This window comes from Echeneis naucrates, chromosome 12, assembly GCF_900963305.1.
Source record: "Echeneis naucrates chromosome 12, fEcheNa1.1, whole genome shotgun sequence".
NCBI classification, from domain to species: domain Eukaryota; kingdom Metazoa; phylum Chordata; class Actinopteri; order Carangiformes; family Echeneidae; genus Echeneis; species Echeneis naucrates.
The window spans coordinates 2,334,457-2,362,432 of record NC_042522.1 but is presented as its reverse complement, the minus strand read 5'-3'; the positions used below and the strand labels follow the sequence as shown (position 1 = coordinate 2,362,432).

The window sequence follows — 27,976 nt, the reverse complement described above, 5'->3', positions numbered from 1 at the left end:
TTCATTTTGAGACTCCATGATTAGATAAATACAGAGTAGATATAATTGAGTTCAAATATTGAATAACCAAAAGATATTTGTTAATTTACAGGATATTGTGTATGGTATTTGTATGTTGCTTAAAGGTTGTTCACATCTTACTTTTCATAGAGTGATTTCTAAACATATTCATATGCCTGAAACAAACCTCATAAATTTCCATTCAAGATGCAAAAATACATTCTTGAAAAACATTACCTGATACTCACTGAGATTGTTTATTATAAACATAAAGTGGAAAAGGAAGAAAGGGACATCTTCATCTTTTATAACAAGTTTGCAATGTGCTCTGGTCAGAAAATAACATTATCATTCTTAGTAAACATTGAATTTAATGTTTGACCACCATCTTTTTGCCCTGAAAATATCACATTTCAAGCCAAAGGCGGAAGGAAGGAAACTATCAGAAACTAAAAAAAACTGAGCAAACAAATTGGGGCAAAATTACTGGGATTCCACACAGCTTACAAAATAGTCCCAGTTTTCCTTCCCTCTGTTGTGTCATTGACATACCATAGCAAATATGAAAACACATGACATGACAAACAAACCCAAAACACCCCCCACAAAAAAAACAAACATACAAAAAGCATGTCAAATTTATCGTTAATTTATCATATGCCTGAAAACCACACGTGTACATCTCACATGTGGAACATACAACTTTAATAAGGCTGTATAAAGGCTGGGCACCCTGTCAGAAAAAGCCCTCCTGTTAAATAATTAAATGAGTCGCTTCCCACTTCAGGGATTATGTATCCAATCCTGGATCCCCTTAAAAGTTTTACACAACTTTATACTTTATACTGTCATGATTGTAAATTGTTAAAATGATTCCTTTTCATATTAACAGTAGTATTCTAGCCTTGCTGCTCTAATTACCAGGCTGCCTGCCATTGTGAGGCACAAAACACATGAAAAACATGCGTAGTTGCAAATGTCCTATTATAGCATCCGGACCAATCTGGAGTGCATTAAATAACAACAGAAATATGTGTCAGTTCCCAATTTTAAACTACTGGAAAAGGAGAGTTTTTACATCACAATCAGTTCATTCTTTTATTAATCATTTATTGAATTAATTACAAATGGGAAATACGGAATGGATCTGCAAATATTAACCTATGGCAAAACCTACCGCTGAAGGAACATTAAATGTCTTTTGTTCGATCGTACCCATTCACAAAAACCTGAGTATATAAATAATGTGTATAATGCTCTCATATATAGGGCTTCTACAAGACCTGATGCTGAAAAAATATGGTTTCACATAATATATACAATATGGAATTCACATATCAAAATTACTTGAATGGGTCAATCGAGTCAATATGAATTTATGCACAGATGGATAATTATTATTAATTATTTATATAAGATGAAAGCAGTGCACTTCAACATGATACAAGCCTTTGGCCTGCTGCTGCTGTTTTGCTAGGAATTATTTTCAGAATGAAGAAATTTGCAAAGCCTGGTTTCCACTCAATGCCAGCAGAGTCAATGCAGCAAGTAGTGTTAGGCTAAGATGTTGGATGCAAGGGTCCAAGACAGCGGTGTGTGTTTGTGTGCCTTGGAACGGCTTTAAGATCAGACAATATTTCCTCGTACCAACCCTTAAGGTGTGGCTGATAAATACAACAAAATAAAATGATATGGCATCATATCATCATAGAAACCGTGTTATTTTCTAAATATAATAAGAAACGTGAATCCACTGTGCACTTGCATGGAACTTTACTCGCAGCATCCCAGTAACATCTCGCCAACATCATAACATGAGTACCATCCTCTCTGCCCCCTGACTCCTGACCCCGAACCTAAATGCAGCTTTCTCAGGCTCTTCTTCCATCTCCTCACTGAGCCTTTGACCTTTCAAAAAGAAACTTTCCAAATGCGTTTGTTTTTTACTCATTTTGCTAGCTTGTGGGTTTAATTTTAGCGGTAACATATCACGTGACCGAGACAAACATGTTGATATGCATCAAGAGTGAGCCATAGACGGATTTAACGGAGAGAATGCGCTCATTTTTCAAAATAAAATATCACTCAGAAATGATTTATTCTTTCTGTGTGGCCCGGTACAAATGACCCATGGACCAGTACTGGTCCGCAGCCAACCAGGGGTTGGGGGCCACTGGTCGAAGATAGCCAGTGTTTGACCAGGGGTTGGACTTTGCCTCCTTGATGAGTCATAATCAGCAGAACAACAGACACAATCATTTACCTTGACATTCACTCATTTGTAGGCAACTAATACGTGAGGGACATCAGTAAAGGCTCAGTGCAGTAGTTCCTCTGGCCTCTTTATCCTGGGTCCTTTAGCGGATCATGAATTTGTAAAAAAGGAGTTTAGGGATTCAAAAATAACCATTTTAAAACAGCTTGTTAAGATAACATTTGCTTCTGAAATTTGCATGTTGATATGAAATGTGATCAAACAATACTTTCATCCAGATCACCTCTTTGTCATCATGATGATGAAGCCATGTGTAGAAAGCTGGCAACCAACTCCAGCTCTGTGTGTCTGTGGCTCTTAAAGATGTCTGGACACACAACCTGACTCAGTATGAAGTTCTTCCAGTTAATAGTTGTGCTAGTTTTTGCTGCTGTAGAGCCACAGAGGACGTTTTGGCTGAAAGCTTTGCCCTATCTTGCTGTTGGCACATTAGCACTGACAAACCTTCTGCTAACCAGCTGTCTATTACCAAACAGCAGGCACACACAGTTAAAACATAGTTGGTGAAGACAGTTGAACGTTTAGAAGCTAAAAAAGGGCCAGACACCTTTTCTTCTGAGCTGGTAGAGGCCCAATCAGAGCTAAAAGGAACAGATTTTGGATTCACATTCATTAAGTGGTTACAAACATCCCAAATGATATTGTTTCTGCAGGATGTGTTGGTAAGCAGCATCTTGTTCAGCTTTCTGAGATTGTATGACAATGTTTCTTTTCAACTAGTTCTGTAGTTTTGTTCATTAGTGGCCAGAAAAAAAAAGACCATGAACTGATCAATATACACACTGAAATTTGAGTACCAAATGTCTAAATTACTTGGCACCAGGCTAATCTCTGGTTAATTTTAATGTTATATATGTAGGGTATGTTGTTTTTTCTCTTGTTTTGCTTGATCTACTTGGAGCACAGAAGCATCAGTCAGCAACAACATGGAGAAGCAGAAAAATTGTGAAGCTGTCATGATGCTGTGGTGAGGAACAGTAAAACTCTGCAGCAGTGAAGGGGTTTAGCGAATTGATGGTAGGGATCTACATTTTTTAAAGCATTGAAAACACTATTAAGTAATATGAGCCTGTGATATTCTGCTGAAGAGCAACATTGTCTGGAAGTTCAGCTGTAGCCAACTTTTCCAAAAGAAAAAAAAAAAAAAAAAACTCCACTCCTGCTCAACTTCAGACTGCAGAGCAGTTAAATGAATAAATAATCCATTGCTTCATTCTGAGTGCAGGATTATGGGCTTTTGTTGAGGGATTTGAACAGAGTATTAGGACCCAGTGCTTTTAGCAAAGTTGAATGAATCCTGCCCTTTTCAGTCTCATCATTTTTGTAACTCAGGCCTGTGGAAGCATTGGAGAGGAGTTCAAAGAAGCGCTGTACCTGCTGCAGTAGCCCTAAGCACAGTGGGAAAGGGAGAGCTTCAGGAGTCCTTCCATATGCATCTTGTAGAGGAGCTTGAACTCTGCGGGCAGCTGATGGGATTCTTGCCATTTGGTGGTGAACTTGGTGCCTTTCTTGTCATAGTAATGGTACGGTAGCTCCTTGCCTGTGTTGGGGTCCCAGCCGAAGGGCCAGAAACCATACAGGTGGATCTGGTCACACATGGAGGATGCAAGTGTGTACATCAGGATGCCAGTGCTCAGACGCTTTGGCGATAGCTGCTTAGTTTTCCAGTAGCTGTTAGAGAGAAAAGACCAATTTAAAAAAAAATCATTTAACATTCAAGCACAAGAAATTTCCTTTCTAACAGAAATTCTAATTCTCCAATTTGATTACTTACAATCATTACTACAAACCTGAATGCCAATATGCTCAAAATCAAAGAGGTAACTTTTTGTTTCTGGTTTTATCCATTTATTTCTAGCTCTAGAAAAAAAAATCAGAGCTGTGCTTTCAGAGAGTAAATTTTGAAAACTAATCTAATCACTTCTGATGATTTCATTGGGCAGTCCTGCTCTCCAACATCACAAGGGGTAAACTCTCCCAACTGGCCACAACAAAAGCCTCTCCGAGAGTCCTTGAGGTGTTGAAAGCTGCCTGAGCTGCTTAAACGTGATAATTCTTCCAGAGCAGGTAGATTTAATGGGATTGGTGAAGATTAGGCTACTGTACGAGGGTTCTATTCTGCTGCTACAACACTAAGACCCAGACTTAAATCCTTCTCACACACTGTTACAGCTCTGCACCATACCTTTCACTAAATAGCTGTTTCCTTATAATCCGGCTTTGGAGCCTAAATCTTTCCTGCCATATAGAGCACAATTCAATACAATACAACCAGACGATAGCTTGGTTCCACAGACTACTACAAACAAGACAGAAATAGAAGGGAGCTTAAAAACACAGGTAGATGCACAGACACATACGGAGAGAGAGACAGGTCCTAATATGTTTTCAAAGAATAACTGGAAAGCATGTAATTTTTACGAGGACAGCGTTTACCATCCTTGCCATGGCGAAATTTTCTGATGATGGAGAAAAATTATTTAAAAAGCAGACAAACACCTATTCTATTTCCAAAGTGCATATTCTGGTAAAGCTAATGAATTGGAACCAAACTTAATTTCTAGAAAACATTGCTCAGTTGGTGAGTTGTTACCACAATAGAACAAAAACAACAATTGATTGATTTTATGTGGCAGTGTACGGCTGATGGTGAGAATTGCCACTGAGAGGTGCAATGCCAGGGTTGCTCTTTTCACAGGATTTGTTGACAGTAAGAAAAAACATAGAATAAGACAAGATCTCTCTCTTCAGAATCCAAGATGGATTTCAAGGCCAGATCTGGGAAACATATAGATGCAAAAATGCATGTAAAGTTCTTCACAATAAGGAGGTGATTGGATCAGCCAGTCATGGTGCTGAAAGGCCACTTGTCTCTCTTGACTATCTCATGTTTATTGATAAGCATACTTTGCATATCGAGATGTGTTCATCGTTCACATTCAATCAATCAATCAAAAATGATGTGAAAAAATGAGTTGTGGATGTATCTTACTTGTTGATGTACTGCATGATATTTCCAGGCCAGGCCAGCTGGATCTTCAGCTGACCTTGATGCTCCACGAAGAAGTCAACAAGTGTTCTTGTCACTGTAGCTGAGGTGTGGAAGAAAAATGCCGGGATCCACAAGATGGCATCGTCCAGCTTCTTCAGGCTCAGAAAAAAGTTGTTCCTGTCCTGTACAGTCAGTAAATTGTTGTAGTATTTTTCCAGGATACTAGGGTTAAAGGTTGTCATATTGGTCCGCCGCCCAACATCCTTCTTAAAGTGCTCGGTTGGTGCAAAGTTACAACGGAAGACAAAGTCAAACTTCTCAATCTGGGGCCCGCAGCGTGAGCCGGTAAGGATGCCACTGTTGCCAACCACAGCACACACATTGTAGTGTTTGTTAAGAATCGGTGAGATGTCAGGGAGGAGTGACCGGAAGTTCTCGCCAATGGAGAAGACATACTTGTGGCTGGAGTAGTCATAATGCATCAGCTGTCCGATTCGGACTGAGCCACGAGTCAATGTGAAGTTGTGGGGGATGTCAATGTACTGCGAGATCTCCTTCCTACGAGAGACAAAGTCATTACATTATTGCTTCCAAAACTGCCAAAAGATTAAAAAAAAAAGTCAGCAACAAACGTCCATCCTTTTTCTATACAAAACATCCTCCACATGGCAGCATAGTGGTTAACTCTGTTGCCCCACAATAAGAAGGCCTCCGGCCTTGCTGTGTGGGGTTTGATTGTTCTCCCTGTGCTTGCATGGGTTTCTCAGGGTACTACACTTCACTCCCACTATTGGAAAATATGCATGTCTAGGTTAATTGGTGACTCTAAAGTGTCCGTAGGTCTGAGTGTGAGTGTGACTGGTTGTTGGTCTCTGTCTCTGTGTGTTGGCCCTGTGAGGGACTGATGACCTGTCCAGGGTGACCCCTGTGTGTGTGTCTGTTTGTGTTTGTTTTCATGCACAACTTACCTCTGCTGCATAAAGGCAGTGCTGTTGTACCTCCATTTGGAGGAGTTCTGCAGGTCCTCACTGAGAGCATTAGTCAGAGGAGTGAAAGCTGGATCCAAATACTTCATTGCCAGTTGGGAGCTGCAAAATGCAGGAGAAGGCATGAGGTTAACAAAGGTGTCCTGTGCAAAGAGGAGTTTGGCTTCATCCACTTGCACTTATTTTGAGAAGCATTTTAGCTCATCTAAAAAAAGGTCTGCTGGAGGCATCCTCTTTTAAAAATGTTGAAAACCAAGGCAGGAAACATGCACAGTCAGATAATCAGACAGGTTATAAACCAAATTGAACCAAATTATCTAAATCATTGGAGTCAGATGCAAAGATTATGCACAATCCAAACCATATTCCTAGTGTTAAAAAGTAGTGCTACAATCATACAATCAGTCAAACATCACCCCTTTGTGGAGACAACAGAAACATCGAACTACTTGCTTAGCTTTGCTTGAATTGCACAGTAAGTACAGTCAAAATTGAAGTAGGAACTCTGATCTGTGACAGATGTTTCCAACAGAAAGTTAGATAATAATTTGAGTGTAGGCCTTTCTTTATCTCTCCAATAAATGCACCGTGGGAAACCTGTCCAATTGTCTGACCAGACCTTGCATATACAGTGATGTTTTAGAAATAATGGCCCTGATGGTAATAATTTGGATATTCAAAAGAAATGAATGATCGCTCTCGACCTTCTCTTTCAGTACCAACTTCTTCACAAAGTGAAAATACATACAGAAGAAGCTGATTTCAATGTGCAAGTGTGTGAGGAGCCATTCAGAAAATGGATTTTGTTTTATTCCTAGAAGTTTTATTCCTGCACTTGAAATGAATCATACAGTTTTATTTATGCTATCAGCCCAGCGTAATGCAAAATTACAGCCTCCTTTTGTATCTAATTTAGAGCATTGCGGTAAATGAGCAACTAGGCCGAAGAGATGCAGCAAGTTTGTCCATCTTAGCAAGTCATTCGTCTTTGAACTAGATAAAGTCAAAAATTCAAATTATAATAGTGACTACTTTTTTTATTTTCAGGTTTTAAAGCAGCTGGTCATATCTTGATTGATGCCTTTCACATCAAGACGGTAAGTCTCACGATATTGTGAAATCGCTGATGATTTATAATTAACGCCGGAAATCAGGCTACTTGCTAAGATGAACATTTTTTTTGCAGTGCAAGATCCCTAAATCTTTCCATTTTCTAAGCAAGACTGAACCAAGAGATTAATCTCCTATATCCCTTACTCTGAAAGTTTTTCTATGCATCCATTTGTTGCATGGAAATCTTGACATTTTAAAATTTGCTTTTCATGTCAATGGTTTTGTTATTGATGGAATAACTTCACTCAGTCTACATTTCAGTAAAAAACAACACTGACTAATACCCAGAGCCACATGAGAAGATAAACTTTATCTGTGAATATCTCTCACAGAGAAAAGTTCACACCGTGTTTAGCTTAGCATACATACTTTTGTATTTCTGCTTTTTACAATTGTCAAAAGATTCTTGTGCTTGAAGCTGAGTTGTTGGCTGATCAGCTCATCCATAGTGCAATCACCACACAGAGCATTTCATCACTCCTGTAGTCAGTGAGGATGCAGTTTTAAGCTGCATTTAAACTCCAGATGGATAGGTGACTAATACTTATTACCAAAGAAACACAACAGGAAATCTAAAATACACAAACAAAACTTAATTTTAGTTACAGTTTTTGAAGTGCTGCAATAATAAGACCAACATCTTGGGTTATTGGGTTGCATTTCAGCACTTCCTGTCCTGTTTGAATTTTTTTTGCACTTTAGTTAGTTGGTGCACAACATAATTTCAAGATGTTTTCACATTTTACACTATGGCATAATATAAGTCCCTGGTCCAGAAACCCTGGTCTTTTTTTTCCCTAGGTTTTCACTTTTTGTGAAAAAAGGCCTGATGCCAACACCAGATCATGTGACTGCCGTGTAATTGGTTTACAGCCAATTACGCAGCAGCTGTTTACTTGAGGATCTGAACCACCAATAACTCTACAGGGAGAGATGTTAGCCATAAAGATACAGTAAATCAAGTAACATTGCCTCAGAGAGTATTTTTATAATAGATTTTTGATAGCGATAACAGTTTCCCACTTCTTCATGTCGTTGTATGAGCAAGGATAAATATATCCTGGATGGAAACATGGAAATGCAAACATTCTTCTCATGTGACTCTGAGAAAGGCTGACTGAGAGAGTTTTCTGAATTATCGTGGTTTAGTCAGAGAACTTTGAATTTCAAAATGTCAAGCTTTCTGGTCAAAGCTCTGCTGTGGCAGACATAACTGGTTTAACAGTATTTGGAAGTTAAATTTGGTTTGTCCAGTCAGGTGGAGATTACTGCATCAAGATAGTTGAGATGCTGTTAGAAGTTTGATCACTGAGGTTTTGATGAAATCCAACAACAAAAACTTATGTGATCATTCACCTAATCAGTACCTTATCATACTGTCCTGCACAGCAAACCCCACCTCCATGGTGCCAAGCCAGACAAAAACAACCCACAAACTATATCAATAAATACTTTTTGACCTGGATCTGATGGAAGTTAAAACTGAAGCAGCCTTGTTTTGTTGTTGCATCATCTACCATGATGCAATCCATTGGCAAAAAAAAAATAAAAAATAAAAAAAATACTGATCCCAACTTTCCCAAATAAAAATGGCACAGATGAGTAAATTTCTAGATTTGGGAAAACATGTTTGTGGCAACAGTTCTCAGTTTGAATCAAAATATAGATGACAGATGCACAGACTCACCCTAAGTATAATTCTAAATTCTTAACAGAAATTATTTTTTCCATTCAAAATATTTTAGTTCATGCTGTTCACATCCAACACCACATCATCCAGGAGGATTTACGAAAACAGTACTTATTTTGCTAGTGGCACAAACAGTTGGATGGCTTCTTGTCTCAACCCATGTTAAAAGCTGAAGCAAAAGTTACTGAGTTTAATAAGCTTTAAGGTATCACTTCTACAGAACTCCACACTTCAAATGACCAAATATCTCAATATAGTATATACTCAATGTCTTAAAACTGATAGACAGATAGATAGACCAAAGTGCTTTAGACAAATCAAAATGTAAAAGACAGAGACATCCTTGATTTTTTAACTGAAACTTAAGCACTCTGTATTCACCTCAGGTCTGGTTTGCGAGGCGGCCTCTCACTGCAGCAGGGACGTGAAACAAAAACAATAAAAAAAACACAAAACACAAAACTCTTATCTTTATCAGTTACTTTAAAATAGCATTCAACTGACAGAAGGGAAGAGCAAAAATTTGGAGGCCTGGCATGCAGATGTAAAATGTAATTTTATATTAATAATACACTTTTGTAATATTACACACCTGAAATTGAACAATTACAGAGAGGTGACAAAATACAAACACAAACATGTTGACAGTCAAGCACAGTTAAAGACAGATTCGGTCCATTCACCCTTTTATTGCAATGTCAGCCTGTTCACACTCACATTGATGTATTCAATTGAGAATATGTGAGAAACGAAACGTGATTTTCAGGGAGGTAAATGTAAAAAAAAAGAAAAGTGAATCACTCAGTGAATATGTAAATGGTAATCCTAATTTTACACAGATTTTTTTAAAAAGAAGCTTTTAGGCAGTTTCACTTGGCAAAGTATGTACCACTTTGGCTCAGTCCCTGTCACAGTGACCTGGGTTTGAATCCAAGTCCTCTGTCTCCCCCCATCCTGCACCTTGACCCTCTATAACATTAAAGGCAAAAACAAAGTCCTTACTGCTACTTTTGTGTTCATGATTTCAATTTCTTTGCTGTGTGGAGTGTGAAGTAGTAGTTCAAAATAATTCAAATGAAAAAATATTTGGGAAGAATTTGAAAAGCTAAACAATACTAGACAACAGCAGAGACGAAGACTAAGCTGTGTTGACCTGTTTCCTTACTGACATATTATCAATTTGACTTACATCGTCTCCATCCACTGTCTACACCACTTGACAGACCAAACTATAAATTTCCCCAAATCACCATTATCCTGATGACAAACTCTCACTCTTCAAAATGCTGCTCTGCTTCCCATCTAACTCACTCCGAAGTGCAACCTTGGTCTGTAGTGACAGCCGGCCAGGAGGAAAATTATTACGTGCATGAGGACAATGAGCGCAGGTATTGTGCTCTAACTCACAGCCGATGACGGCTTGCTGGCCTCCAGAACCTGCTTCAACCAAACTCAGTTTAAAATCACACACCTGCCTCAAAATGTTGTACAGTCAAGATTTACACGATCTTGAGCCCCCCAAAACCTGCTCAGAAGTGTCAAGTCAGACTTGGATACTCTCTTTGGACTAGAATAAGAAGTATAAACAAACCTCACACACACTTAAGGTTGAATCTTCAATTCTTGAAGAATACATCACATCAGATAAAACAAAAATTAAAACAAAAAAACGCTGAGTAAATCCCTACCCAGAGCTGTAAGTTCCTCTATACTTAACAGCTACAATTTACACTTTCCTTCAATAAAAATTGTGTAAATGGCAAATTATCAGTTAAAATTGAAATACCTTTTCTCATTTAAAAAATTTTAGGAGGATTTACTCTCCTTCAAAAATATGAAATGATTAAAATATGACATACCCATATACTTTAGGTCTACGTTCTCCAAACCTTTGTGGAAGACCAATAGAGAACCATCACATTGATATCAGCTTTAGCTTTGGTCAGATACAGGGTTAGCATCATTACACATCATCTTAAAGGAGCTAACATAACCAGCGAATCATTGACTCAATTTGCTTTATTAATCATTCTTTCTAATCTTCCTTTTATTTATGAGTTATCAAGTTTATTAAGTTTTCACAGTTTAAATCATTTTAATATTTTTCTACAGACTACACCATAATAAGCACAAGAAGACAAGAAAGTGAGTGAGAGAGAGACACAAGAGCTGTGAACTAATAGGCTGATCTAGTTCACAGCTGTGGGATTGAGTGACTGATGCCCTGACATGTACTGCTCTGCATCTAGGTTGGCTCACTACAACAAAGCTTCAAAATCAATGTCGTTCAACACTGGTGTGAAAAAGACAGAGAAAGCTGGTGATGACTTGAGATTTACTGGTTCAACACAGATGTTCACGTCATGTGTGACCATTGGAGCTGCTGTCAATTCACATGGCTCCCATATAGGGGGAAAAAAAAAATAGAAATGCTGGTAGGAGTAATAATAATGTCAACAATTAGAGCAGGAACAATAGTGTTACTGTAGTAAAAGAGCACAAACACAAGAGTTCTTGCATGTATTGGTAATAGGAAAATCAGTCTGAGTCTTAGCAGAGTATCATGTGGATGGAGCAGTAACAGCGGGTCCAGTAGTAGTGATACAGTTTAAATAAACGAGTGGACATGAAATAAAGAGCTGGAACTTAAAGCCAATTAGCTTAGCTTCACATAAAACCTGGAGACAGGGAGGAACAGCTAGCCTGGCTTTGGTCCTCTTTCAACAATGCACAAACAGAAATATAGAAGTATCTGTGTGGCTTAGGGTGAAGTTGCATGATGTGACTTTTTCTTGATGGAGCAGCCAGCTGCAGGGATCATGACCCATGGGGATACCAGCAGTGATTTCCAAATTTCACCAGTCCTGTTTCTCTAAAAAACTGCTATAAGAGAATACTTATCTCCATAAAACCAAAGTTTTTGTTGTGCGTGTTTGTGTTAATAATCAGATAAAGCATATAAACAAGTGCTGGTGTACTTTAAAACAGAGCCAGTGTTGCTGATTCCCTGTGTTTTCAGTTTTTAGGTTTTTACACATTCTGATTTCAGTTCTGCATGCCAAACAAACACATGTAGCTATAGCAAGGAAAACACATCTCCACTTCTCCATCCCTCTAATATTTTATCCATCTCTATTTATCTCTTATTGGATTTAACTTTATTAACTGTGCAGAAGAATTAGTCATCTGTAACCTGGGCTTATTTATTCACTGTTATTCAAAAACTGATCATCTCATTCTAAGCATCTTCCTGTCTGTTGTCATGGATACTTCTAGTATTGAAGGTGTGTTTGTGTCAGGATTGTCAGGGCATGTGTGACAGCTGAAGACCTTGTTTCAAAACCACATAATCCACTCTTAACAGCCATGTGTCAAGGAAGGATTTATAACACATGTTGGGAAATTAGTTGCAGATTTTGCTTCTGTTCAGCTGCGAGAGCCAACACTGAGCTGACCCCTGAGGAGTTCAGGGGTCTGTGCAGGTCAGCCAAGATCTTCCCTGCCAACCAGGAGTTTGCCTTACACCTGAAGCTACTTTCATGTGCCCTGTGGAAATTGTATTGATATATTTTCATGTCAATATCACAACTCCATTTGGCTTTCCTTTGATTGGAACCAGGACTCGCTGACTTTGCAGCGTGTGGAGAATATTTTCTTCCATTTAATGCCAAAGGATGACAGTGAACTCTGATTCTGGTTTTTGAAAGACAACGCGTTGTCCTACTGTGATGACTGTCTCAGTCGAGTGAAAATACTGCATGTAACAATAGCTGCAGTGTGTGGGCTGTCGGGCCTCACACTACATCTGAGGCCTTCAGCCGGTTCCCCTCAGCACAGCTGGTAGTCTTTTACCTCATCTTCTTTACACAAGCAGTAACTAAGTGTTTTAGTCAAAATTTATGGGGACACTGTTTCATTCAAAGTCTAATCTGTCACAGAATATACACGTCAGTAGGTCAAACACGTTTTTCCACCTACCACTGAGCCCAGAAATACCAGAGTAGAACCTCAGCAGTCAGCATTTACATATCTGGACTCACCGAAACCCCGCATGAAACATGTACATCCGAGGTCCTCCATTAGGTCCGTATCTCGGAGTGCTGAGGAGGAAGTCCTTCTTGATGGACACATAGCTGATGAGCGACAGGATGAGCAGCGCCACGCTGAACATGACGAGCCCCAGCGCACTGGCGATCCGCACCATCCTGCCTCTCTGCGGGAAGCAGCCCCCCCGGACCAGGCGATCACGGACCGGCCACGACGACGAGAAGGCGAGAGCCCAGGCGCACCGCATCAGCGGCACGGAGAAGGCGGGCAGCGTCACGTAGAGCACACCTAAGGAGGAAACGATGCGGAAGCGCTATCTCTCCGCCGGGAAACTGCGCGGCTGCGACGACGCTTCGGCGGAAACGCGACAAAGGACGCTGATTTGCCGACGAGCTTAGCCAAGGCCGTGGAGTTTGAAGAGTCCATGTGCGGAAGGCGAAGAGAGAGCGAGCCGGCTTGATAACCTGGACAGGAGAAACGGCAGAAAAGGCGCAGGAAGAACGAGTCCGTGGACAGGAGGAGGAAGAGGGTGGGGGTCCTGGAGCTTTCCCTGCAGGCATGCGGAATCAGATTGCAGCCGGTTTCATAACCTCAAGCTGGTGGAAGGAGGCGGCGGCCGGATGCTGTCCCCTCTCTGCATCTGCATCCCCCCCCTCCCCCCCGTCATTAATCAGGCCGACTGTGGCGTTAAGGCTGGCGGTCATCAGATGAGCAGCAGCAGCATCCGAGGCGGAGCCCCGAGTCCTGATGGAGGAGGAGACGGCCCATCTCACACTCAGAAATGCTTTTTCTTGGTGACAAGATATAATAAAAATGTATTTATAAGCACCCTTTAAAGCACACTGATGCTGTTGATAGGCTGTCTGAAAGTTCTTGTACAATATGGCGACACACTAGTGTCATTAAGAGTCAACACAGAGAAGCACAATATGGAAACCAAGCTGTGCAATTTAATTTGCCCCAAACGCTAGAGCTAAATGTTAATGTTAGCATGCTAACACAAGCTACACAGTAACAATGCTAACATGCTGACAATCAAGGAAGTTTTATTTCTATGTCTCAAAATCCTAAATTAAAAGAGAAGGAAGTCATCGGGTGAAGACATCTAGAAATCATTAAGAAGTGTGGGTGAAATGGGAAATAGGGATTAGAATATGTAATACTGTTGTAACCTAACTGCATGTTAGTGCATGGCATCATTCACAATGATGCCATGCACTAACAGGTTTGAATCCACCTGTGGCCTGCTGGTTGGTTGGAACCTCATTAAATAAATAAATAAATAAATAAATAAATACATACATACATAAATAAATACATACATAAATACATAAATAAATAAATCACTTGGGAAAGTAGACACCATGTAGGCTCAGCCCTAACTGTTAGGTTAGGTTTGATTCCAGCCTGGGCTCTGATGTTGTCATCCCTCTGTCCCACAGTTTCCCTTTCTACCTGTCATTGTCTCTGCTGTTATTGATAAAGACCAGAAAGTCAGACCTCTGCAGACGGCTATGAAGGAGCAGGGAGTCCAGAGGAAGCTGTTCTTCCTCCTGTCATGTGGGCTTAGTGCAGGCTAGACACTATGATGCACATACCATGCAGTGTCACAAAGCTGTTTTACAAGATAGGACATGGTGAGGCTAGCTGGTGAGCATGCTAATTTCAAAAATGTCAGAGACACAATAGACATTGGTTTTGGTCACATCATCCTCACTGTGGCTCCTTGAGAGAAGGTCGGTTTGGCTAACTTTTTTCTTGACACACACACACACACACACACACACACACACACACACACACACAGTGGATTATTAAAGTGTTGAAAAGAGTGATGAAGCAAGTCCAATGTGTGATTCCCAATTCACCCCATTATGGGACCACGGATGTAGGCCAGAATTCACCATGGCATCACCTCCTCCTGAAAGAGTTTGAATTTCAATAATTTTAAGTGCTTGCCCATCAGACACCATGAGAAGAGCACGAAGAGACTCTGTAAAGGCATCAGGTGCACAAACAGAAAGACAGGCTGCCATGGCTGCTGGCATTTCAACAGTGACCTTTCCACTGGTCTGAAGGTCAGTAGCACACACACTAATAGAAAAAGAGTCGTCATGAGGCTTGACAAAGGTTGTCAAGTGGGTAAGAAGTTAAATCCTGAAGCTTCAATGCATCATCTGACAAACACACACACACACACACCAAACAAGATGGCAAAAATAACTCCATAAGGCAGGGGAAGGAAAAAAAAAAAAAAACAAACAAACTACAAAGCAGAGCCCAACAGTTAAGCAAAGTCAAACCAAAAGCCACTGCAGGGAGGAGAGAAGCATAAAACAACAACAAAAAAATAATAATAATCACTTCGAGCAGGAAACTACTTGGGACACAAAGCACAAAGAAGACAGAGAAAGCCAGAAGGTCAGGGCGGGGAAACAGGGCATGAAGGTAATACAGCAATCTGGCAGAGACAAAACAGTGACAAGGGGTATATATATAGAGAGGGAAATGAGAAGTCAAGGGGCAGGTGCAGGGTATGAGGAAAACGAGGAGGTGATTACACAGGAGGGAAACAACAAGAGACAAGTCAGGAAGTACTACAAAATAAAACAGGAAAGAAGAGGAGCGGATCATGGACTTGATGGTGGTCACCCAGCAACCAAATTGAGAACCGTCAGAGTCGAACTCAACTGTCCCACTTTCATGTCTGGAAGTTCACTGGTTCTGATTAGCTTCACTCCCACTCCGAGAAGGAGTGCTGCCCATTGGAAGAAACCCAGTGGACAGCCTGCCCATGTCTCTTCCCTGCCTCAGCCCCTCCAGCTTTCTGACAAGTATTTATTCCTGGATGAAAACTAGTTTCCCTCACTCACTGTTCCCTGCACACCCTCATCATCTCAGTGTCGCAACTTATCCATCATTTGGGCCCTCCTTCATTCACATTATTTATTTTTTTTTTTAAACAAGAACAGTATTTTAAAGAAACATCAATCCGGTTTTAGAGCAAATCATAGTACTGAAACAGCCCTTTTAAGATTTGTTATCTTATAATAATATCAGCAGTAACTTGGACTCAAAAACTTTCAGTTCTGGTGCAGCTGTGCCTAAGCACTACTTTTGACACAGTAGAATACTACATCTCTTAGGACAAAAAACCTGGTAGGCCTCTCAGGTACTGTTCTTAACTGTTTTTATTCTTATGTCTCTGATCATAGGTTGTTTGTAAGTATGAATACATTCTCCTCAAGAACCTATAAAATAAAGTGTGGGGTCCCCCAAGGTAAAATTTTAGGTCCAATATGTTTTATTCTATATATGCTTCCACTTGGGGACGTCATCAGGAGGCACTGCATACATTTTCACAGCTACACAGCTTTACATTACATTCTCTCCTGATGACACGGGTCCAAATGATGCTCTTTTAAATTGTATTTCACATATAGAGTCATGGATGGCAAATAATTTCCACAGGCCAACCAGGACAAAACAGTTAAAAAAAAAGTTTTAATTATAACTTCTGAAGGCCAGAGACTTCAAGATTTTAAATCATCATAATGTGTAAAAAACCTGGGCGTTCTTTTCATATCAGAAGTGCACCAAAAATAGGATTTCATCACCCCATAAAGATAGCCCTATTCCTCTCTATCGCAAGAACGTAGGTGTAGCTGCACGAGTGCTGACAGAGACCAGACGGGGGGCGCACATTACCCCTTTAGAATGCCTGCATTTGGTCCCCATGCATTTCAGGATTAATTTTAAGGTTCTTTTATTAGTCTACAAATGTCTTAACGGTTTTGGGCTTTCTTATCTAGCTGACCTGCTCTTTCATTATGAGCCTTTTCACAGACCTGCAGGTCCGCTGGTACTGGCCTTTTGATTCTTCCAAAGGTGAGAACAAAAACCTGTGGTGAAGGCTAGTTTCAACAGTATGGCCATTCTCTCTGAAACAGGCTGCCAGAGGGCCTCCAGGCCACAGCGAAGGTCAAAGTTTTTGAAAGTAGGCTCAAGGCCCACCTGTTTAATTTAGATTTTAACTGATCTTTTCGCTCTCATCACGTTCCTAACTTAGATTTTATCTCTTCTTATGCATTTTTTTTTGTTTTACATGCAATTCTATTATCCCTTTATCATTTTTAACTTGGGTTTTTTCAGCTCCAGTGTTTTCCTTATGGGAGCCCTGCACACTGGGAGCTGTGTTTGGTCCACTTGCAGTGGTTGGTTCAGGGGGCCTCTCTGGTCCATGGTTGTGGACTGTGAGAGTCAAGAGTCAATTAATAATCAGCAGTTGTTAGAGTGGAAGGAGGGTGGACAATCAGAGACTGCAGCTCCTCATGAGCCAAAGGAGCGTGAAATTACTGCAATACTGTACACATACACACACACAAATCCATGTAAACATTCATAAAAAATCTGGATAACTCTCGCAAGAATCAATGATGGTCTTGCACCAGGAGGTGACAGTAAAGTACCAAGAGGCTGTTTGGCAACCACCAAGAAACGTCAGAAGAAGAAAAGGTGTCTTTTATGGCCCTTGGCATGTGAGCAGCAAAACAAACTGAGTACAGGTTTACCTGGATCGCAGGAAACAGAAAGTAAGTCCCCACAGGAAGAAACATCATTCATTCATTTATCTTATCTGTTTCCGGGTCGTGGGGGGTGCTGGAGCCAATTCCAGCTCACACTGGGCGAAGACGGGGTCACCCTGGACAGGTCACCAGTCCATTACAGGGCCAACACACAGAGACAGACAGAGACCAACAACCACTCACACTCACACTCAGACCTACGGACCATTTAGAGTCACCAATTAACCCAAACATGATGTCCTTGGATGGCGGGAGGAAACCGGAGTACCCAAAAGAAACCCATGCAAGCAGTCAAGGCTGCCCTGAACCCAAGTTTTCTGCTTCTTAAAGTTTTTCCTTCAAACTGTCGCCAAGTACTTGCTCTTGGAGGGATATGTTGGGTAACAATTCCATAAAGAGTTTGGTCTGGTCCTACTCTACACTGTAAAAAAAATAAATAAAAATAAACTCATTATTTGTGAGTCAGGTTAAAAAAAATTTGAGACAACTAGAAATGTTAGGTTTTGATCCATTCCACTTATGTGAAATGTGCCAACTCAGAAATATGGGATTGGGCAACTTGTCCAATAAGATGACGGGTTGCACACATGCTCATAACAGGCCCCTGCAAAGTCAGTACGTGCAAGTTTGTGTGCATCCCTTCACTCCTATGATCCATCCTCACGTCATGCTTGACTAAAGCAGGGAATTTTACTTATGAAAATTGAAGTGGACTTCAGTAAGTGTAGAAGGTGAGTTCAGAATTTTATTTTTACCATATGAGTGTTCAAATGTTTGGATAAACCTAAAGAGGTGGCTGTCTTCCCTCTGTCTTGTGCTATGCTAACTTCCCGGCTTAACTAGCTTAGCTTGGTGTAATCTTTGTTGCTAACCTTAGCTGGCAAATGAATTCAGTCCTGCAGGCAGGAAAATGTACAACGGGGATGTATTGATAGATGATGACTTCTCTGAGCAACAGCTAATGCTAATGGACAACTTTACCATTACCGAACGTCTTTTTTCACAGTGAGAAACACATACTCTTGCTGCTGTGTGGTAGGGTGATCTACTAACAGGGTAAAGAACCCTGATCTATGATTTTAGAAGCTGCAGAACAGAAAAATTAGCCTTGAAAACTGGTTTATGGTGGAACACAACTTGGATCCATTCACTTACAAAAAGAGTTACTGGCATCCAAAGACTCTGAGTCACTACTGATGATTGATGTGATGATTATCGAAAAAATTATTTGTAAATCGCTCTCACGGGCACATAGTTTAAGGTACGCGCGTCATTTTCTCCAAAGTAGTAAAGAATCTTGTCCTCTCTTGAAAAATGTCTTTACTTTAACTGTCGGACAAACCAAATTCTAAAGGACATGTTCACCCCTCCTCTCTCCTATTACTCCCCATGTATTTTTCTCTGGCTGGAAGGAGAGGAGTTCACATTTTCATGTGTTTTTAACTCGCTCCTGTGTCCAAATTTTTCATCCTAGAAACACCAAAATACACACACAGCTTCAGACACTTGTGGTCCTCAGCGTCTGCTCGGTTTTCTGATAGGAGTTACCGTTTCGTCACAAACTGCCTCAGAGTGAGAGGCTAATGGGCTTTCTGAGAAGGATGATGCAATCCAAGCTCAGACACACAGCTGCAGTCAGTGATGTCATCAGACTGCTGATCAGCTGTTACTACTGACATTTGTGTTAGACTGCAGGACACACACAGACACACACAGAGACTGATATACAGACATACAGACACACCCAGAGACTGATATACAGACACACACACAGACTGTTATACAAGCACACACAGAGACTGATATACAGACATACAGACACACACAGACTGATATACAGACACACACAGACACTGATACACAGACATACAGACACACACAGAGACTGATATACAGACACACACACAGACTGATATACAGACACACACAAAGACTGATATACAGAAACACTCACAGACCCGTATACAGACACACACAGGGACTGATATACAGACACACACAGAGACTGATATACAGACACACACGGAGACTGATATACAGACTCACACAAAGACACACAAATACACAAACAGACACAAATATACAGAAAGGCAGCCATATACAGCCCTATTCATAAGGACACACATACATACAGAAACACATACACAGACACATACAGACACACAATAAAACAGAGACACAAACACGCAGTTGACAAAATATGACTATGACCATCAACTGAACTCAGGACTTAGCTTTTGTGCGGATATACACGCTTCTGGGAATTCCACCAAGTCAACGTCCCCGTCACGACAGTAGCCCCGCCGAGTCACTCTTAAAATTTCTGCCATGGAATTTTCTATTATTATTAGTGATTCAGGCTCTGCACAGAGTCATTATTGTTATCCTGAGCCTTTGTTATTCTTCTTTTTAATATTATTATTCCTCTTCCGTAAGAATTTTGATTTCAAACTCATCAGAGGGCTTTGAAGGCCCACGGACCAAATCCCATCATCTGGGGCCTGTTTGCGATCGGTGTGCTATCGATTTTCTGGGCAGAATACAATATTTTGCTGAAAACTTGGCCAAAAAACTCCATTCATTTCTAATGAGAAATGGCGAAAATCCCCAAAAATCTTCAGCTTTTTCAAACCTCTGATACTCCGGCATACTTACACCTACACAGTCCAGTCCTTTGTACTCCTCACTCCAGAAACTGTGCACTTTGCTTTTGTAACTGCAATGACAAACCTGATGTCAGACATGGGCTCTCATGTGGTTTTGTCTGTCATGTGAAAATTGTGGTCAGATTTGTGTTTTGGAAACCCAAATGCCTGTTTTGATGGTGTTGCAGAACAGAAGAGACCCGCAGCACTTCTTGGACTTCCATTCTTCTTGAAAGAGGATCCCTCGAACTTCATCAAGTTCTCCAAGGTGTGTTTGAAACTCACCCTGTATTAATGCAATGTGTGACATACTTGATGTTAGAAACTATAGGATTTATCTCAAAAAGAAAGTGCATTCATGAAAAAATAATCAATTTCAGTGATCATTTAGGCCCCACTACAAAGTGTAGTGGTGTGTACATCGGCAGAGTTCCCTCCCTCTCGCTGTCTTTTGGTTATTGGCTGAGGGCTATCCTTGTCCCAGCCCCGCAGCCCAAAGGCTGATGCCCAAATGTCAGAAGAATGAACCACGACAAAATTCATACATTCAGAAGGAAGGAAACTCTCCAGAACTACACCATCAACAAACAGAATCCTTCTGAATGCTCGAGGTATACACATTGTTTGTTCTACTATACTTCAGACCACTGACTCCGAATACACTGAGAGGATGTTGGCCAACTGATCACCACAATACCACAAAATGTGGAGATGACAGCCCAATCAAAGAACATTGTGGATGTTGCTGTAATTTTGAGGGAGTGCATTGTTTTGCGTGAGTTGTGAGATGCACCAATGTACCTTTGCAGTCCTGATTGGACTACATTACTACCTCAACATTGAGGCAACACCTAAGGGACTGAAGTGCACCTTTGAGGTCATGCAGAAGGTAATCACGAACATGGTAATCATGGTAATCATGAACATTGGGGAAAGTACCTGCTCTGCTCGGGTGCATGGACTGCGCAACAAATTGCTTCAGTGCACAGTGTAGAGATGTTTCTATTCTAGGTTCCTGTTTTAATATATACCTGATTCATACTTGTATATTTGCAAGGAATTCACAGTGATGTTTTAAGTGTCCTGTTTACACATAACAAGACACACACATAGATGCTCTGCACAACAGAGTAGCCACCATGTTATTTCATTTCCTGCATTAGTAAAGCAATACCTTTTTCCGGTACATTTGCGAGGAATTACAAGGAATGAGAACTTTCAAGTGTCCACACACAAATATTCCCACCCCACACACTGACACATGGTAAGAAACACACGCAGTCTGTCATATTGTTTTTCTTTTTACAGCGATATGTTAATGATTTAATCCAATGCTCCATTTGGTAGCCACTTGTTTTCAAATAAAATAGTTGATGAAGATGGCATTTTTCAACAAAGGATTTGTGTCAGATTCGAACCCTGACCACTGCAGGTAAGAGTAAGCATTTATGATATATACTGTAAAAAATCCCAAATTGACTCAACTTAAAATAATTTGTAACCTCGCTGCTTTAAAATTTTGATTAAGGCTAGCAAATTATTTCAGGTAATTTCAACTCACAACTACATTTCTCCAACATAAAAGAGCACGCTCACATTACTTTGTTTTGGGAACTTTCTTTTTTTAGTCAAATAAACAAGTTTTTTTGTTGTAATCACAACTCACTTTTGATTCAGGCTAACAAACTTTTTAAGGTAATTTCAACTAACAACTAAGTTGAAATGACATGAAATAATTTGCTCTAATAAAAATTTTAAGGCAGCAAGGTTAATTATTTCAAGTTGAGTAAACTTGGGATTTTTTACAGTGTACAGCATGTGTAAAGTGTAACTTTGTTATGATTTGGTGCTATATAAATAAATCTGATTTGATTTTGATTTAGAGCTGTGCATTATCAGTCTACAAAATACACCACAGATCATAAAGAGTTGAGTTCTCAGGTCGATCATCTTGGGTGTTTCATATCTTTAAAACACCCGAGTTCCAGTTTACACCTCTGACTTTCTGCACACTAAATTTAGATCCTTGGACCTCAGGCCAAGGTTATAGTGAGGTTTAGGTGAATTTTCTTTAATTGCAGTTCTCACTGTTAATGATGAAATGCCTACTAAGTGACACTGTCTGCAACATAAATACATTAACTGGCCAGTAAGTGATTAATAGGAGACTTTACACATACATCATTTTCAGAATGAGAAGTGAATGTAACCCAGTTTCATTTTCTGTCCTGTTTTCAGTATTGTTATTTATTTCCTGTTTGAGGGTGGATGTCAGTTGTGGCGACACTCAGCAGTTAAAGAGGGGACAGTGAGTGTAAATGAAGCCTGAGTCGAATGTCCAAGGTCACACTGAAAAATCCACTTCCCACATTTCATAATTCATCATCCCAACCTCAAGATTGAACCAGCTCCTCTCTGAAGATGAGGTCTCAGTGTGTATGTGTGTGTGTGTGTGTGTGTGTGTGTGTGTGTGTGTGTGTGTGTGTATGTGTGTAAATGAAGTAGGCTGTGGTCCTTTGTTATGTCCACTGTATCGATGGAGGACAGGAGACAGAGTGTACATCACTCATAGTTTTGACAGCAGACAGCAATGGACTCAGCCTTCTTTGTGAGTGTGTGTGTGTTCAGGGAGCAGTGAAGAACTGTGCTGTGAGGCTAAATAGGCCAAACTGGGAGAGCCTTACAGTCAGAGTTTGTTCAGGTTGTGACTTCAGTGACTTTGTTGCACATGTATAATAACCCATTCACATGTAATGCCCTACATTTGTATTCTCTACCTGCAATGTTGACATCGACACACTTAGATTTAAATCATTTATAAATAATGTATAAATAAAAATAAATGTAACCATAGCTTATGACATATCAACAAAGAAAACACTGGATGTTCTGTTCTTGTGTGCATTTTACAATAGCATTTTTAAGAAATAGAAAACTGTCATTTGGAAAAAAAGACCCATAACAGTCATTATTATCATTTTCCCCAAATTTTTTTTTTCACAGTGGCAGTGATTTCAGATTCACCCTATCTCCTATCACATCTAATTGGACAGTGAAGACACACATGGAGAGAAAAATGTTCTTTTACACTGATGAGACTCCCGTGAGAAGAGCTGATTTTGTATATGGATTATTTTGCCAACCAAAGACATCGATATCATTCTAATCATGTAGTGAGTTAAAATAAGGTAAAGGTGCGGACCACATAACTACCATCTACATTGGCTGCTTACGGATGGGACCTCATTATTTGCACATGAAAAGGTTTCCATGAAATAAGATCAATTTTAACACAGTGTGGAGTGACTCAACAAAGATCACTTTTATTACATATTCCTACCTTCGATTGGCAAATCTAGCTGCTATCCAGAGCTGACTCCAGCAGCTGGAGCCTCTGCCATGAGCCAACTGGCTGAAATTTGTCTCTGCAGGGCTCTTGTCTGAGTCCAGCAGCTCCACGTGTCCAGAGGCTGAAAGGTCAATTTCTTTCTATTTCAATGCAGTGAAAAGATAAATGGGAGAATTAGGTGAGAGGAGATGGCCTCTGTGCAGCAGAAAATATACCCCCTTCCCCTCACTCATCATTCAATTGCACCATCTTTCCCTTTTCTCCCTGTTCAACTTCCCAGACTTTGGCCCTGTTTTTCTTTATTTTGCCACACATTTTTTTCTCCATTCCCACTCGATCCAGTTTCCCTTACATCCTTTCCTCACTCTGTCCTTAATCTATTTTTCTCCCACATCTCACTTGTCTCCCTCCCTCTCCCCTCTCTCCCATCCTCTCTCCCCTATCAGTCATCTTTTTCTCCTTTTCTCCTCTTTCTCCTCTCACACAACCACAATACCTGGGTGCTGGAGAGGGGTAGAGGGGGTGATAGAACAGCTGTTGCCAGGCAACCTGGCTGACCAATGGGGTGTTGAGAAGGAAAAGGGGTAAAGGCGAGCAAGGAGCAGGGTGGGGGGCGAGATGGAGCAGGGAGGGAGGAAGGAAAGGAACGGAGACAAGGGGACATGATGATGAGAGGGAGGAAAGGATGGGGAAAAACAGGATGAAGGAGGGAGGAAGAAGAAAAAAGTGGAAGGATATGGTGGTGGTCACTACCCTCTGATTGCAGGACTCCTTCTGGCCAATCAATTTCAGCAGGTGCGTGACCAGAGCTGTCCAACATCAATCACTCACAAACACACACACACACATACAACCACACACAGGGGAAACCCATTCATTACAAACAGATTTGGAAACAAAAATATTGTTTGTGTAAAGGAAAAAAGAGAAAACAGCAGAGGGGTCAAAAGGGCTTGGGAATGATGCCTCAGATCAATGCGTGTGTCTTTAAAACATCATGCTGTCATTGAGCTGAACACCACAACTAATTCAGTTTATGTTTAATCAATCATGGCCATAACAATAAAATGCATTAATAATCAGGGAGTGGATGAAAAGAAGAACAACAAAACAACATTGGTGCTCATTGACAAGTTTAACAGCTGCAGGAGAAGTTGTGTAAGTCACGGTGATGACTTCGCTTCACAGAGATGCAGCAGTAGACAGATGCTCCCAAATTTCCAACCTTTTGTTCTGATACTGTCAATAACAACACAATCACTGAGCCAGAGGGTTCTGGTAGAATCACAGTTTGTTTATTCCGAAATGGGTCAATACTGTGAGGTCAAACGTGCAGGTATCCACTAGGTCGGCTCGAGGGTCCAGAACAGAGAATCAGGTCATGCAAAAAGAACACTCAGGGAAAACAGAAGGGCTGAAACTCTCACAACGATGCGACAAGATGATGTGGCACAGGAGGAATGGGGAACACAGTATATATACACCACACACTCGGGAGACAATGAGACACAGGTGAAACACATTGGAAACACATGGACTTCAAAATAAAACAGGAAATGAGGCAAAGACAGGAAACTCAACTAAACACAACTAAAACATTATGTGGTCCTGACAGTAATCTCTCAAGAGCTGTTGCCTGGCAACCCTGGAAAACGGGAGGAGTCTCTGTGGAAGGCGGATGAGCTGTGGGTCCACTATATGGGGGGAGGGGACCCAAGACCTCTCCTCTGGGCCGTATCCCTCCTAATCTACCAGATACTGGACACCGCCACTGTACCGCCAGCAGCTTCTTCACCAAGTAGACAGGGCCCCCATTGATAATGCGGGGGAGCAGAGGGGTTCTGGAGGCAGGGACGAGTGGGGTTTATTTGACAGGGTTGATGCAGCTGACATGAAAAGTTGGATGGATCTGGGATGAACTGAGTCTGAGTCTCACAGCGGAACAATTAACAACTTTTGAGATGGGAAATGGACCAATGAACCTAGAGTCCAGCTTATGGGAAAAGCCTTTGAGTAGGAGATCTTGGGAGGAGAACCAGACTTTCTGTCTCAGGGCATATGCTGGGGCTGGTTGGCGTCAGCGGTCGGCAGATCTTGTAAGTCTGGGAAGACTTGAGAAGAGCCGCCCTGGCCCAGACCCACATTCCCTTGCATCTGCGGACCATGGCTGCTGCAGAAGGAACAGCAACTTCCTTGTCGAGAGCCTGGAAGAGAGGAAGTTGAAAACCGAAAACCACTTGTAAGGGGGTTAGATTGGTGGATACTGAAGGCAGGGTATTATGGGCATATTCAATCCACATGAGGGCTTTAGACCAGGCCAAGGGATTTTGAGATGTTAAGCATCTGAGTCCAGTTTCGAGTTCCTGATTTGGCCTCTCCGTCTGTCCATTGCTCTGAGGATGATAGCCAGATGTGGGTTGGGCGCCTATGAGTTGGCAGGAGGCTTTCAAACTGTCGCCCCCAGTCAGACAAGACCTGCTCTGTATGTGAAGTGCCTTGATGTAAATTTGTTATGATTTGGCACTATATAAATAAATCTGATTTGATTTGATTCACTTTGGAGCTCTGGAGGAACAAACAGTTAGGTGGGTTTCCAGCTAATCTCGCTTGTGATCAGGTAGCTTCTGCTACCTTATCTTTGATGCTCCATGTGAATCCTCCCAGGATTTGTTCCAGAGGGACAATGGGGAAATCTTTTGACTTCTTTCTCTCGTGAATGCAGTCTTGAAAGAGTGTCAGGTTTTTTATATTTAGACCCACGTCTGTAGGATAGGTTATAATAAAAATGAGAGAAGAAGAGGGCCCAGTTGAGCCTCTTGCCGCTTAATGTACTCGAGGTTTTTGTGGTCAGTCCAAACCATCAACGGATGAGTCGCCTCCTCCAGCCAGTGCCTCCACTTGTCCAGCCCTACCTTCACGGCCAATAGCTCCCCGGTCCCCAACAGAGTAATTCCTTTCTGCAGGGGATAACTTTCTGGACATAAAGGCACAGGTATGAACCTTGTTATCCTTGTTGGACCTCTGGGATAAGATGGCCCCAATTCCAGTGTCTGAAGTGTCAACCTCCATGATGAACTGTTTAACAGGACTGGCAGGGACAGGACGGGGGCTGATGCAAAACAGTTCCTGAGGTGCTGGAAGGCTGTATCTGTAAGGGGAACCACTAAAAAACAGTCTTAGAGGTTAGGGTTTGGAAGGAGGCAGCCAGTGAGCTGAACCTCTTAATAAACCTCCGATAGAAGTTCACAAACCCAAACTCTGTAACTCTTTGCAGGAGGTGGGGGTGGGCCGGTTAAGCACAGATTGGACATTGGTTGGGTCCATCTCCATCTTACTCTCAGAAATAATTTACCCTAGGAAGTTTTAACAAATAACTGGTTGTTCAACAAGTTGTTCAGGGCAGTGTAATCAATGCAGGGTCTAGGAGACTTTTCCTTTTTCTCTACAAAGAAGAATCCAGCTCCAGCAGGGGATGAGGGACGAGTGATGCCTGCTTGTAATGAGCACCTGATTTATTCTTCCATTGCCCGGTGTTCAGCAGCGGACAGGGAGTATAGGCTGCCTTTTTGGATGGGGGCTCCTGGCATCAGGTCAATGGTGCATTCATAGTCCCTGAGTAGGAAGAGAGGTGGCCCGACAATTAGGAACCCCTACCAGATCGGAGCAGAACCTTGTTCTGAGAGCATGGGAGTTCTTGGAACTGTGAGGTCAGGTGAGATAGGGAGACGATTCTTGGAGCATTCTTTTTCACACCCCAAGATAGATCCCGTGGCCCATTCTATGATGGGATTATGTTTTGTAAGCCAGGGATAGCCCAATATCAGTGGGTGTGTACTGGAGTGGTAGAGGAGAAAGTGTAAGTCTTCCGAGTGGCTTAGCTCTATCCAATGGAATAACATTTATAGAACTGGTCTGCATACTAGGAGGAAGATGAAACTTTTCTATCTCGTCAGCTACAGTAGGTCTGTTAGATATACGCCCACAACAACACACACACATTGTTTAACACATTCTAGAAACAAGGTATGGACAGTGGTTGGCCTGTCCATGACCCTTGTGACTGGTCAGTTATATCCTGTTGCATTAAAGTCCAACCTCTGTACGGGCAGGTCCAGCCCAAGAAGATAAATGTGATACTTTTCCAGATATCGGGGTTCTTACTGGCTGAGATTCTTTGGGAACTTTGACACTTCGAGCCCAGCGCTACCTTGCTTTGCCTGTGACCATTATAAATGTTTCAACTGTGAACTGAAGATTTCTCCAGCTCGTTCTTGTGCTTCCAATAAAAGAATC

The 27,976-nt window shown here is 41.3% G+C and overlaps 1 protein-coding gene across 1 annotated transcript; it reads right to left on the bottom strand.

Moving 5' to 3' along the window:
• On the bottom strand, window positions 1–13,707 carry st8sia3 (ST8 alpha-N-acetyl-neuraminide alpha-2,8-sialyltransferase 3). The gene is made up of 4 exons (XM_029515340.1): window positions 13,097–13,707; window positions 6,236–6,355; window positions 5,268–5,825; window positions 1–3,946 (listed from the first exon to the last, which is right to left on the bottom strand). The coding sequence occupies exons 1-4, from the start codon at window positions 13,348–13,350 to the stop codon at window positions 3,664–3,666; spliced, it is 1,215 nt and encodes a 404-aa protein (XP_029371200.1). The 5' UTR covers window positions 13,351–13,707; the 3' UTR covers window positions 1–3,663.
• Window positions 13,708–27,976: the final 14,269 nt, after the last annotated feature.

What these genes read in the sequence shown, in the direction of transcription:
- st8sia3 (XM_029515340.1), bottom strand. Translation starts at nt 13,350, where the DNA reads ATGCGGTGCGCCTGGGCTCTCGCCTTCTCGTCGTCGTGGCCGGTCCGT. An exon ending in ACTGCCTTTATGCAGCAGAG is followed by an intron (nt 5,826 to 6,235) that starts GTAAGTTGTGCA and finishes TGTCTCTCGTAG; the next exon opens with GAAGGAGATCTCGCAGTACA. An exon ending in ATCATGCAGTACATCAACAA is followed by an intron (nt 3,947 to 5,267) that starts GTAAGATACATC and finishes TCTCTCTAACAG; the next exon opens with CTACTGGAAAACTAAGCAGC.